The following is a 13,697-nucleotide window of genomic DNA, read 5'->3' as shown; positions in this document are numbered from 1 at the left end:
GGCTTCAGTTAGCAGCAGTAGCGAAGGAATCGCTCAATCGGGTTCAGTTAACAGCCATCGATCGATCGCTCGGGTTCAGTAACGCGTAGCCTGCAGTGCAATCGCTCGGGTTCAGTTAGAGCCCAACGCCTCGCTCGGGTTCAAATAGAGCCAACGCCTCGCACACACGCACGTACGTGTATAAGATAAACGCGCATCGCTCGTCCCCCGACCTCCCATCATAACCGGGAACTCCCCGAAATTTTCCTCCCCCTCGCTTCTACCACGGTTTTTTCCGTCATGGACGTCCCAAAGAATGTCATGCAGCTGCGTCTCCGGCCCGCCCAGGACGAAAAGCCCATTTTCTGTCATGATATTTTGTCATAGAAGTAGGAGCCCACCACATCTATGATGATACCGGGTTTTGTCACAATTATCGTCATAGAAGTGTCATATGTATGACAGAAAAAATTTTGTTCGGCCCAAAATGTCACGGATGTGTCTTTTTTGTAGTGTAGGCCTGACCTAGACGCCCTTCCCAAGGACACTACCCAAAGATCAACAACATTCAAAGCATAACAATTTCCACCGACTGGAATCTCCTCAGAGTGCAACCCACTCGACCAACAATTCCACTCGGATAACCCAATTCCATTCGATAAGTATATCACCATTCGACCAGTATATCACCATTCGACCGTACAAGAAACCACTCGGAATACAGAAGACCTAAAGTCACTCAGGATGGCAACGGCCAGGCGTTCACTCCGTAGTGTTAATGATCATTTATATGTCTTTATTGCTGGCATTACCAGTAACGCCTCACCTTTATGTACATTGAACTCCTTGTAATGTGGGCTGGCTGGGGTCCTGACGCACTCTATATAAGCCACCCCCTCCATTAAGACAAGGCTTCGCACCCCCTGTAACTTCACGCATAATCTAGTCGACCGCCTCAGGGCACCGAGACGTAGGGCTATTACTTCCTTTGAGAAGGGTCTGAACTCATAAATCTTGCGTGCACAACCTCATCGTAGCTAGGATCTTGCCTCCTCCTACGTACCCCCCTTTCTACTGTCAGACTTAGAACCACGACAGGCACCCCAAAGGACAACAAGTCTTCTCTTAGCCGTGTGCGGTGCCCCCCTCCACAGTTACACACCTCGGTCATATCGTCGTAGTGCTTAGGTGAAGCCGTGCACCGGTAACTTCATCATCATCGTCGCCACGCCGTCGTGCTGATGGACTCCCTCGTCCTCAACTGGATCAAGAGCTCGAGGAACATCATCGTGCTGAACGTGTGCTGAACACGGAGATGTCGTGCGTTCGGTACTTGGATCGGTTGAATCGTGAAGACGTTCGACTACATCAACCGCGTTACTAAACGCTTCCGCTTTCGGTCTACGAGGGTACGTGGACACACTCTCCCGTCTCGTTGCTATGCATCTCCTAGATAGATCTTGCATGTTCATAGGAATTTTTTTGAAATACTGCATTCCCCAACATTGCATATGAAAGGATTCTATCAGTCCTGGAGAAACCAGGTAGATTCTTTCACGCAAAAAGGGAGTATTGGAATCAAAGTGAATGATGACATAGGTCATTACTTCCAGACACACAAGGGTCTGAGGCAAGGAGACCCGATGCCACCGATTCTATTCAACATAGTGGTCGACATGTTGACAAACCTAATAGGAAGGGCTATGGATAATGGCAAGGTAGGTGGCCTCGTTCCGCATTTAGTCGACGGAGGAGTGTCTATCCTACGGTACGCTGATGATACTATCATCTTCATGGAGCATGATTTGGCGAAAGCAAGAAACATGAAGCTTGTGTTATGCTTGTTCGAACAATTGTCGGGGTTAAAGATTAACTTCCATAAAAGTGAATTGTTCTACTTTGGAAGAACTAAAGACGAACAAGAAGCTTACAAACAATTGTTCGGGTGCGAATTGGGGTCCTTACCCTTCACGTCTTTGGGTATACCAATCCACCATTGCAAGCTTTCCAACAAAGAATGGAAGTGTATTGAGAATCGATTTGGAAAGAAACTAAACTACTGGAAGGGCAAGCTTATGTCATATGGAGGCCGACTAATTCTCATTAATTCGGCACTCACGAGTATGCCTATGATTCTCTTGTCCTTTTTTGAGGTACCAGTTGGAGTTTGGAAAAGGCTAGATTTCTATCGATCGCGCTTCTTCTGACAGAGCGACGAATTAAAACAAAAGTACAAACTCGCTAAATGGGATATCATTTGTAGGCCGAAAGACCAAGGGGGTCTCGACATTGAAAATCTAGAGGTGAAGAACAAATGTCTTCTCAGCAAGTGGCTGTATAAGCTATCTGTAGAGACGGATGCCACATGGGCCCGGATTCTGCGTAATAAGTACCTTCAATCCAAAACCTTATCCGAGGTGACGGTCAGGCCGACTGGTTCGCCTTTTTGAGGACTGGTGAGAGTGAAATCAGTCTTTTTCAACAGGACAAAATTTGTAGTTGGAAATGGTACTACCACGAGATTCTGGGAGGATACATGGTTAGGGGAGACGCCCCTTGCACTCCAATATCCTTCTCTCTATAATAGTGTTCAGCGAAGAGACGCTTACGTTGCAATAGTATTACAGTCCAATCCTCTTAATATTCAATTCAGGAGGACGTTAGCGGGAAACCGTTGGGAAGCTTGGCTCCATCTTGTGAGACGATTGATGGATGTTCACCTATCTCAACAGCCCGATCAGTTGCGCTGGGAACTAACTAAGAATGGTGAGTTTTCGGTTAAATCCATGTATTTGGATGTTATCAACTCTACCTCTATTCCTCGTTCGAAACATGTTTGGAAAGTCAAAGTGTCTTTAAAAATTAAAATGTTTATGTGCTTTGTCCATAAACAAGTCATTCTAACTAAGGACAATTTGGCAAAACGCAACTGGACAGGATCTACAAGGTGTAGCTTCTGTGATCGTGATGAATCCATCAAACACCTCTTTCTTCACTGCCCATTGGCAAAAAAATTGTGGCGGTCGGTCCACATAGCATTTAATATCACTCCTCCGAATACTATCAACACGTTATTTGGGACGTGGCTAGATGGGATAGATTCAGAAACAGCAAGACATATCCGTGTAGGAGTATGTGCTTTATTATGGGTTGTTTGGAACTGCAGAAACGATTTGTTTTTAATAGAACAACACATATTCATTTCTTGCAGGTTATTTTCCGGGCCACCGCATTGATCCGTATGTGGTCGCTACTTACTCCGACGGAGGCCAGGGAGCGTATGGTTACTGGATATATTCGATGGGAGACGGTAGCACGGGCTATCTTCAACCGATTTGGATGGCGGTCATGTAATAGGATAGGTGTGTAGTTTCCTATCTTATTTTTTGCCTGCCGGTTGCTATCCTGTTCTTTTGTTTATGTTCTATGTGAGTCATTCTCCTTTTTTGAGACATGAAGACTATTGTTGAACCTTTTGCTTACCAATAATATGGCTGTATGCATCGTTCTGATGCAGAGGCCGGGGAATAACCTCCTTTTCGGAAAAACAGTGAGGCTCACCAAAACCCTTCTACGATATTTGCATAAATAAATAATGGTTCCTGAAAGTTCCATGATTTTTTCAGTTAAGGCAGACAAACTAAAATTTTAAAATCATATTCGACATTGGTTTGTTTCAAAGATGCTGTCAAGTGGAAGGGGGTGAACAAAACTGATCAGGAATCAGATGTCAGGTTCAAAATTCATAGACCTTTATCTGCTTTGAGCAAATTTGAAATGCATGCATTAAATGACGGAAGAGAGAGGGGCACGCTACAGGTTGATTTTGATAGAACTCAAGGTTGTGGTGCAAAAATGATTGAAGGCCTATATCTGAACCAGAAGTTGAAGATCAGACGGTTGACAATACCTTGGTACATCAGAAAACTTTATGGATAGTTCATACTCCCTTTTTTGCTTTATGAATACCTTGGGTTCTTTCTTTCCTTCTTGATAGAAAGAAGGGCCAACTGAGTTATATATAAGATGCCCAGCTTTCTTTCTTTATACTACACATGTGTTCTTTTTTGTTATTAAAATCAGGCATATGTTGTCTAATTCATACTATCTTTTACTCCATCCGTTCCCAAATATAAGTCTTTCTAGAGATTCCAACAAGTGACTACATGCCGAGCAAAATGAGTGAATCTACACTCTAAAATATGTCTACATGCATCCGTATGTTATAGTCTATTTGAAATGTCTTAAAAGACTTATATTTAGGAACGGAGGGAGTATATGAGTATAATGAAGCACAGATTACAGTCAATCCATACACAAGAAAATTATTCAGGCTAACTGCCACATCAAGGGGACAAATTACCTCTTCACATCATGTTTACAACTGGTTTCAACAACCCAAGCAAGGGATTTGCATATGAACAAGATACATCAGTATCATATACAGGTGATGACTAATTTGGTCTGTGGCCAATCATGACTAATTTGATCAAACCTACCAATTTGATGTATTGTAATTGATCAAACATGTTTACAACATACAAAGAGATCTTTTAGTGTCCGGAGTTTACAAGTGTACACTCTGGTAAGAGTCATCGTCACTGTCTCTCCAGAGAACCTGCTCGTCGATCTTGGAAAGGTTTTCATCATCAAGCAACTTCCAAGTCTGTATCGACTCAACTTCCGTCCATGATCTCTGCCCTTTCTTGAGCTGAGTATAAATTACCCGAGCTCTCCTCGGCCAATGAGGCCTTCCATAGGCATGGTAACCAAAGCCACCGCCATAACAGAACCATATGCCGTTAAGGTTGCCACAGAAATCATTAAGATGATCATGACCAAGAAAGACACCTTTCACATCTCCCATGGAGACGAGGGTGTCAAGGACACCAGAGTTAACTAATGAGCAAGCCACTGCTTCCTGATACTCACCCTTAAAATCTGTGTACCACAGCCCTCGGACTTCTGGATTTGGGATGTGGAAGAATGCTAATGCAGGGGCAGGCAAATTTTGCTGTCAAATAAAGGATATTGTCAAGTACCAGTTGTCAAAAAATATATATTACAAAGAGGAGTAGCCTTTTTTTATTTCAAACAATGCTGATAAACAACAGAAGTTGCTAATGAGTATGGTGCAAATCCCGTAATGTGAATGTGACATGGGAGATTAGCTCAAAGACTGGTAAAATATGAACAGAACAATAATCCAGCAGATTGATTACAAATATGTTCTTCAACATATAGCAGAAAAAGGCAAGGGGTAATAGACCAACAGACATGACATATTTATACTAGTTGTTAGGATCTCCATCCGCAATGGTAACACATTCCACACTGAGATGTTAGGTGCTGTGATCAAGCTAGTACCTGGAGTTTTTTTGAAGTAGCACTGAGCCAAGCAAGCTGAGATTCTTTTATCCATCCATAAGTTTTAATTCCATCTACTACTTCACGATCCCCACTATCGAGGAAGTAAAGGTTAAGCAGACTAGTATTGACCAACCCCGATCCAAATGGCCCATGTATGCCAACATGATAATTGCCAAACCCATGTACCAGAAAACCAGGAGGGTTTACTTGAGATACTGAGTAATCCATCAAAGACAAGAACATCATCAGTTCCTCTCGCGTCATTGTGGATTCCTGGTCGTGATTTCCTAATATGGCAGCCCATGGTACCTTGTACTCAATAGCAGGGCTAATTGCTCTGAGTAGTGATTCCGCTGCATCAGTTGCACTGCCCCCAAATATGTTATCCCCTGATTCAAAATTAAAGCAGAAGGATTAAATTTTAAGTTGTTCAGCCTTTTCTATGATTAAGAGAACTGGAAACAAGTAAATAATGTAGTAACTCAAAGTGGTACTCCCTCCGTCCCTAAATATGAAGATAAATACAAAAATCAATGCTTTCTATGTTTGACCGGGCATAAATACAAAAATATGAAGATAAACGATACGAAATCAATATCAATATATCCAACATTACATATATATTCATACCCATAATGTATTTATTCATATGTAGTTGTTGATAGTTTCTTCTATTTATTTGGTCAAACTTAGAAATAGTTGACTTTTTAACTGAATGTATACGCCATCTATTTGGGGACGAAGGGAGTATAATAGAACTTTTCAGAGAGGCGCTGATGGAAGAGAAAAGCAGTGGTTGCGGTTAATAACTACTCCCTCCGTCCCGAATTACTTGTCGCGGAAATGGATGTATTTTAGCAGCTACACCAAGAGATCAAAGACTGTTCAGTAGTCCAAACTCTCCTAACTCAACATGACAGAGAAATAACTGCTGGCTTTTGTTCACGCAGGATGATTCGTACTCTATTAATGCTAAGAGGGGAACGTTGCCCATGTTCATGTTGAATGTTGATCTGGTCCAAATTCTAAAAACAACTTCTTACAGTTTGGTGAGTTTGGTCTCTTTGCACCAATCACCCTACTGATGAAATCATGCATAAATGCCATCATCAGAACCAAGAGGAGCGATGCGTGAATCCCTTGTGTACAAGAGCTAACCCGCCCAGATGTAGTTGTAGAAGCAGGATGTAAGCTTAGTACTCTGACATTAGCTCCATCCAGAGTGTTAAACCCCTAAGCATCAGTGACGATGGGTCCACATTGCTTGCAAAGTAAATCCCCACGGGGTTATACAAATGCCATCAGCAGGTCACGAGAGACAATCCATAACATCCGAGCATCGATGAGCTACAAGTAAATAGGCGATAAGAGTGTAACACATAGTGGAAAATTCCAGCCGCCACCTCCGAAATCTGAACGCAAACAGGAAGTATTCATGAAGTCAACTTACAAGATCCATCAAGCTGGTACTACATAGGGCACTAATTTGTCGTTGTATATCGCTGGTAGAAATGTTACAGGTAAACTAGCTACCTAATCGACTGGATCTAATTCCGTTGCAATGCTTCAAATGGCGAATCTGCAAGAGTCTCAACGGCCAGGGCAGACAGCGTGGGGTGGAGTCGCGATCACTGTAGCTAGGTAACCACCTAGCAGCAGCTGCCTGTGAGTAACAGGGGAAGCGAGGGGAGCAAACCAAAGCACGCACCGGTGAAGGCTATGAGGTCGGGCCTCTCCGCTTCGATGAGCCGGCGCAGGAAGCGCGTGGTGTTGCGGTCGGAGCAGCGCGCGCCGCCGACCTCCGGCGCCACGTCCCGGCAGCGCGTGGCGGCGCCGTTGCCGAAGTGCATGTCCGCCACCTGACAACGCCAGCGAGCAAGCAAGCAGGGGTCAGCGGGCAGCGAGGGGAAATCGGGCGAGCGAGCGAAGGTACGGACCTGGAGGATCTTGAAGGCGCCGTCATGGCGGAAGCGGAGGGGCAGGGGAGGGGACCTCTTGACGCGGGGCACGGCGGCGCCGGGGTCCAGCAGGGCGGAGAAGCGGAGGAGGACGAAGGAGAGGAGGCAGGGGACGAGGAGCGAGAGGAGACCGGACCAGCTCATCGGGCATCCCACTGTCAGTGCCGGACACAGCCCCGCACGACTCGCCGAAGACTCGTCGGTCGGTCAAACGGTCAAGCGGTTAGGCAAGAGCTGTAATGAACATTTACAATACCGAATATATGAAAATACAGGTTCATTATGACGAATCTAATGGCACTGATTTTGTATTGTAACTGTTGATAAATTGTCAATAAACTCTGTGATAAGGTTTACAAAGTTTGACCTTTTTTAAGAAAAATGCGCTATAATTCAGCGAGGAGGGAGCAACTAAGGTCGAAATGATCATCTTCACAAAAATAATATCAAACGATTATTGCACAGCAGTCAAGCACAACAAGCTTACAGATGATGGGAGAATACAGTTGCAGGATTTTCTGATGCTCACAGGCATCACGGGATAGGAAACAATCCATAGCTTCAAGCACTTCCAAGTTCTTAGTAATCTTTAGGATAAAAGAGGGTACTCCTTAGCACAGGGAGAACAATAACAGGAAATCATCTAGCGTTCAGGAAATCAACTCATACATTCGCGATACATCTCTTGAAAGGGCGCTCGGCACACGAAGCCAGGGCTGCAGTGAAAAGGACATGATATGTGGGCAGAATTTGGCCGTATCTGGCGCCTTCTCCAGTTCTTCAGGATCGGCGCTTGTCGCCGTGCTTCTTGCTCTTCTTCCGGCTGCCTTTGCCGTCAGAATCGGAATCAGACTCGGACTCAGATTCAGATCCAGAGGAGGAGGATGACGTGCTATCCCTACGGTGCCTTCTCTTCTTCTGCGTCGTCTTGCGTCGGCGCTTCTTCTTGTCCTCCGAGTCTGAGGAGCTGTAGCTTGAGCTGCCGCTCTCGGAAGAGTACTCGGAGCCGCTCCCCGATGATTCAGAGTCTGAGTCTGAGTCAGACACCGACGCGCGATGTTTCCTCTTGCTCTTTGACTTGCTCCTTGCCTTCCTTTTCTCAGACTTTTCCTTCTTCAGCTTTTCTCGCATCAGCTTCCTTTCCTCCTCCATCTCCTTCTCCAGATCAGGGTTCACAAACTGAGAGGGCGCCGGCAGCCACGCCTTCTTCAACCTGGGGTCCTTAAGCTGATCCGTCCTTGAGGGCCGCGATATGTAGACCCGTTCATTCTTGCACTCGTATGTCCAGTGCCCAGGCTGGAAGCACTTCTGACATTGGCCCCCAGCAGTTGCAGAAGCTGGTGCAGCATTTGGCCTCACACCCAGCCTCACAGCCTTCTCTGTACTCATCAGATACATCTGCCTCTTGGCTTCCTTCCTCTCCTGCCAGCGACTTGGTCCCTCTTCCTTCTGCCCATAGGCATTGACATTGCGAGCGGCAGCTTCCGCTGCACGTTCAGCTTGAGCCCTGCTCAATCCCTTTGCATTTGATAAGGCATGTGCCTTTATTCTGTCGGCTGCAGCCTGAGAATCATTTCCAGACATCTTGATACACCCACGAAGAAAAGGTTATACAAGACCAGCAAATCTGAAAATTCTGCAAGGAAAACAAACTCTATCGGTTAGTAGTGAAGTGATGAGGCCATGACTTATCTCAAATTCACACAGGCAATCATGCAGAGACACAAATTCAGGCCTTTCACGCTATTCATTTACTGCATACAAGAACAACAACAAAGCCTTTAGTCCCAAACAAATTCATTTACTGCATAACCTAAGGAATTTCGTCACTTGGTAGGACAAGAAAATGCACACACACAGCGCTAACAAGATCTACAAAAAGACTCTGTTATAGAACTGCAACCAGTACTGATTAAAATTAACCAAGTCAACAAATCAAACACCAATAGGGTATGCATATCACAAATAAACCTCTCACATATATGAACTGAACAATCATAGTTCAGATTTATTTTCTTGCAACAAAGTAAATAAATATATATTCTACTAGGGTGCAAATTACATGACATCGGAACCTTCTAGCTAACACATTCAGAGCTACATCCAAGAAGAAACAGTTATACAGGACCAGTGATCTCAATATCCTGGAAGGAAACAAACTATATTGGTTACTACTAGCGTGACGAGGTCATCATCTTTCAGCTAAAGTAGACATAAACATTTGTCTGGCTAGCTAAAATTCACACAGGCAGTCATGAAACAAACACATTCAGACCATTTCGTTTACTGCAACGTTAACCTAAGGAACTTCGTCACTTGGGAGGGCAAGAAAACCACACTCATGGCGCTAACAAAATCTAAATAGAGACTCTGTTATAGAATAGCAACAAGTACTGCTTAAACATTAAACAAATCAACACCATCAGACACCAATATGTATGCATATCACAAAACACAAATAAACTTTGACGCATATGAACTGAGCAATAATAACAGAGATTTTTCTTCTTACAACTAAGTAAGTAAATAGATACTCTACTAGGAAGTGCAAATTACACGATACCAGAACCTTAAAATGTCATGTCAAACTAAAGAAATACAGTGGCAACTCAAAACTACCCATTAGCCAACAAGCTCATTCGTAGTTATATATACCAAAAGCAACACTTCTGCTTCAAAGGCCCTTCCATGCACATAACCTCGAACAGAACAGCCCATCTGCGTCACGACTCTACACAAACATAAGGACACAACCAAACAACAGACATCTATTTGGGTACATGTAAACAATAACCAGGGGCGGATCTGTACGGCGCACACCAGCCCAAGCGAAATTGGCGGAGGTCAGCGGGCTTTAATCCAACTAAGCACCGGATACCGGAGAACCAACCATACCTCGAAGACCAACGGCGGAGTCGCGGACGGAGCAGAGCGGGGGCAGGGTCGCGACTGCGCGGCGAGGTAGGACGGGAACGTCTACGGCGGCGGCGACGCGCGGCAGAGGCGAGGGGCTCGTCCGGGGGGTGGGGGAGGCGTCGGCGGCGAGGCCGCGGCAGCGCTAGGGCACGACGATGGAAGGAGGGGCGATTTTGTTTTGGAGCCGCGGCTCGGGTCGGGTTGGGGATTTTTAGGAGTCGGCGGACGGGGGAGGGAAGAAAGAAAGATACGGAGACGGTGAAGGAGAGAAAAGTCTACCGCGATCTGACGGTGGATCTAGGGGGTGTGTATTTTTATTTTTTATTTTTGCGGGGTGTATTTGAAATCGAAAAGAAAAACAAACAAATGTGGCGATATCTTCGAATATCCATTCTGAATCCGGGCTCATCTGCATCCGATTAAAAAAAATTCAAAAATAACACTACATAAATTTAAAAAATCGAAAAAAATTGTGTGGAAAATGATTTGATGCGTGAGTTCCGCTCTAAATTTCAGATCATTTGAAGATATGAGTAGGTCTCCGAAAAAAAAATGGATCAGAACAGTAGATGAATATTAAGCTGTTTCACGGATCCCAAATTTGCCTTTTTCATCGAGAGCTACTCATATATTCAAATAAGCTTAAATTTGCAGTGGACCTCACGCTCATAAGCATCTTCCATGCCAAAAAAAAAGGATTTTTTAAATTTATCTAATATTTTTTTTCTAGATTTACTGTTTACCGCAGGAACATATGAATTCGGGAGCCGAATAGCCGCACTCCGATATCTTCTCTTACTCTACTGTAAACTAAATTATTTGGACTTCAATATAAATATGACATCAGATTTGTAGGGCTAAAATTCTTACGCGCTCAAATAAGTCGGATCATGATTAAACCCATGACAAGTAATCGTTGCACGCCTCTACCATGACAATTTTTTTATTGATTTTTTATGCTATATGGTAATTTTCATTGTAAGAACATGACAAATTTTATACACATGCATGGCAATTTTATCTCTTCGCATGGCAAATCTGTATTTAATTTCTAGCGTCTAGAATGTGAAGTCAGATTTTTAACATTTCTGAATTAGTTTCCAGAGTTTGTAATCTTATTTTCAAAGAACTTTGCAATGCTTTTTTCAGGAAAAACTTTCGATCTATTCATATTCAATCATGTTAATATAACAACACTAGAAATAATAAACATTTTATCCAGATTCGTAAACCACCTAGCGACGACTACAAGCACTGAAGCGAGCGGAAGGCGCGCCGCTGCCATCGGCCCTCCCTCGCCGGAGCCAAGCACAACATGTTGTAGTAGACGGTTAAGAAGTCATCATGCTAAGGCCCCATAGGGCCAACGCACCAGAACAGCAATCGTCGCCGATAAAGACTGGCGTAGATCGGAAGGATCCAACCTGAAAACACATGAACATAGACGAACGACGACCAGATCCGAGCAAATCCACCAAAGATAGATCCACCAGAGACACGCCTCCACACGCCCACCGATAATGCTAGACGCACCACTAGAATGGGGACTAGGCGCGGAGACCTTTATTCTATCTTCAGAGAGCCGCGACGTCTCTCCTTCCTAAGCAAAACACAAACACTAACAAAACTCGAAGAAAGATCTAAAAATGGAGTCCTCCCACCAGCAAGGACCGGGATCCACTCTGCCCCCATGGCCCTAAGGCCATCAGAGACGAGGCGGACCGGCGATGGCGCCGGCAGGAGGCGGGGAACCCTAGCTTTTTGGGAGGCGGCGTCTACAGCGTGCGTATACTCCCCCTTCACTTTTCCACCCGTGGGTACATAATAAAAAGATGCACAAAAGTGTTGGGGAACGCAGTATTTCAAAAAATTCCTATGATCACACAAGATCTATCTAGGGATGCATAGCAACGAGAGGGGAGAGTGTGTCTACATACCCTCATAGACCGAAAGCGGAAGCGTTGAATAACGCGGTTGATGTAGTCGAACCTCTTCGTGATCCAACCGATCAAGTACCGAACGCACGACACCTCCGCGATCTGCACACATTCAGCTCGATGATGTCCCTCGAACTCTAGATCCAGCTGAGGCCGAGGGAGAGTTTCGTCAGCATGACGGCGTGTTGCGGTGATGATGAAGTTATCGACGCAGGGCTTCGCCTAAGCACTACGACGATATGACCGAGGTGGAAATCTGTGGAGGGGGGCACCACACACGGCTAAGAAATCAACTTGTGTGTCTATGGGGTGCCCCCTCCCCCGTATATAAAGGAGTGGAGGAGGGGGCCGGCCATCCTCATAGGGCGCGCCCCAAGGGGGGAATCCTACTCCTACTAGGAGTAGGTTCCCCCCTTTCCTAGTCCAACTAGGAGGGGAAGGAAAGGGAAGAGGGGGAAGAAGGAAAGGGAGGCCGGCCCCCTCCCCAATTCGGATTGGGCTTGGGGGGCGCACCCCTCCTCTTGGCCTCCTCCTCCTCTCTTCCACTAAAGCCCATGAAGGCCCATTAAACCCCTAGGGGTTCCGGTAACCCCCCGGTACTCCGGAAAATGCCCGAACTTATCTGAAACCTTTCCGGTGTCTAAACATAACCTTCCAATATATTAATCTTTATGTATCGACCATTTCGAGACTCCTCGTCATGTCTGTGATCACACCCGGGACTCCGAACAACCTTCGGTACATCAAATCACATAACTCATAATACATATCGTCATCGAACGTTAAGCGTGCGGATCATACGGGTTCGAGAACTATGTAGACATGACCGAGATTCGTCTCCGGTCAATAACCAATAGCGGAACCTGGATGCTCATATTGGTTCGTACATATTCTACGAAGATCTTTATCGGTCAAACCGCATAACAATATGCGTTGTTCCCTTTGTCATCGGTATATTACTTGCCCAAGATTCGATCATCGGTATCATCATACCTAGTTCAATCTCGTTACCGGCAAGTCTCTTTACTCATTCTGTAATGCATCATCCCGCAACTAAATCATTAGTTACATTGCTTGCAAGGCTTATAGTGATGTGCATTACCAAGAGGGCCCAGAGATACCTCTCCGACAATCGGAGTGACAAATCGTAATCTCGATCTATGCCAACTCAACAAACACCATCGAAGACACCTGTAGAGCATCTTTATAATCACCAAGTTATGTTGTGACGTTTGATAGCACACTAAGTGTTCCTCCAGTATTCGGGAGTTGCATAATCTCATAGTCATAGGAACATGTATAAGTTATGTGATACGTCTCCAACGTATCTATAATTTTTTATTGTTCCATGCTATTATATTATCTGTTTTGGATGTTAATGGGCTTATTTATACACTTTTCTATTTGGGACTAACCTACTAACCCAAGGCCCAGTGCAAATTGTTGTTTTTTTTGCCTATTTCAGTGTTTCGCGGAAAAGGAATATCAAACAGAATGAAACCTTCGGGAGAGTTATTTTTGGAACAAACGTGATCCA

At 44.8% G+C, this 13,697-nt stretch overlaps 2 protein-coding genes across 2 annotated transcripts; both read right to left on the bottom strand.

Annotated features, from left to right (window-relative positions):
- Positions 1-4,292: 4,292 nt before the first annotated feature.
- LOC119334261 (probable inactive purple acid phosphatase 28) lies at positions 4,293-7,506 on the bottom strand. Its single transcript, XM_037606863.1, has 4 exons — positions 7,287-7,506; positions 7,058-7,208; positions 5,347-5,738; positions 4,293-4,993 (listed from the first exon to the last, which is right to left on the bottom strand). The coding sequence occupies exons 1-4, from the start codon at positions 7,449-7,451 to the stop codon at positions 4,547-4,549; spliced, it is 1,155 nt and encodes a 384-aa protein (XP_037462760.1). The 5' UTR covers positions 7,452-7,506; the 3' UTR covers positions 4,293-4,546.
- Positions 7,507-7,732: 226 nt separating this feature from the next.
- LOC119334262 (zinc finger CCHC domain-containing protein 10-like) lies at positions 7,733-10,441 on the bottom strand. Its single transcript, XM_037606864.1, has 2 exons — positions 10,203-10,441; positions 7,733-8,943 (listed from the first exon to the last, which is right to left on the bottom strand). The coding sequence occupies exon 2, from the start codon at positions 8,889-8,891 to the stop codon at positions 8,088-8,090; it is 804 nt and encodes a 267-aa protein (XP_037462761.1). The 5' UTR covers positions 8,892-8,943; positions 10,203-10,441; the 3' UTR covers positions 7,733-8,087.
- Positions 10,442-13,697: the final 3,256 nt, after the last annotated feature.

Source organism: Triticum dicoccoides, chromosome 7A (assembly GCF_002162155.2).
Source record: "Triticum dicoccoides isolate Atlit2015 ecotype Zavitan chromosome 7A, WEW_v2.0, whole genome shotgun sequence".
Taxonomy (NCBI): Eukaryota; Viridiplantae; Streptophyta; class Magnoliopsida; order Poales; family Poaceae; genus Triticum; species Triticum dicoccoides.
The sequence above is the reverse complement of the archived record's forward strand: the minus strand, read 5'-3'. Positions and strand labels throughout refer to the sequence as shown.

Coding starts and splice junctions, on each gene's coding strand:
- LOC119334261 (XM_037606863.1), bottom strand. CDS start 7,451: ATGAGCTGGTCCGGTCTCCTCTCGCTCCTCGTCCCCTGCCTCCTCTCC. Junction 7,209..7,286: donor GCGCCTTCAAGATCCTCCAG/GTCCGTACCTTC, acceptor TGGCGTTGTCAG/GTGGCGGACATGCACTTCGG. Junction 5,739..7,057: donor CGACCTCATAGCCTTCACCG/GTGCGTGCTTTG, acceptor ATTTTGAATCAG/GGGATAACATATTTGGGGGC.
- LOC119334262 (XM_037606864.1), bottom strand. CDS start 8,891: ATGTCTGGAAATGATTCTCAGGCTGCAGCCGACAGAATAAAGGCACAT.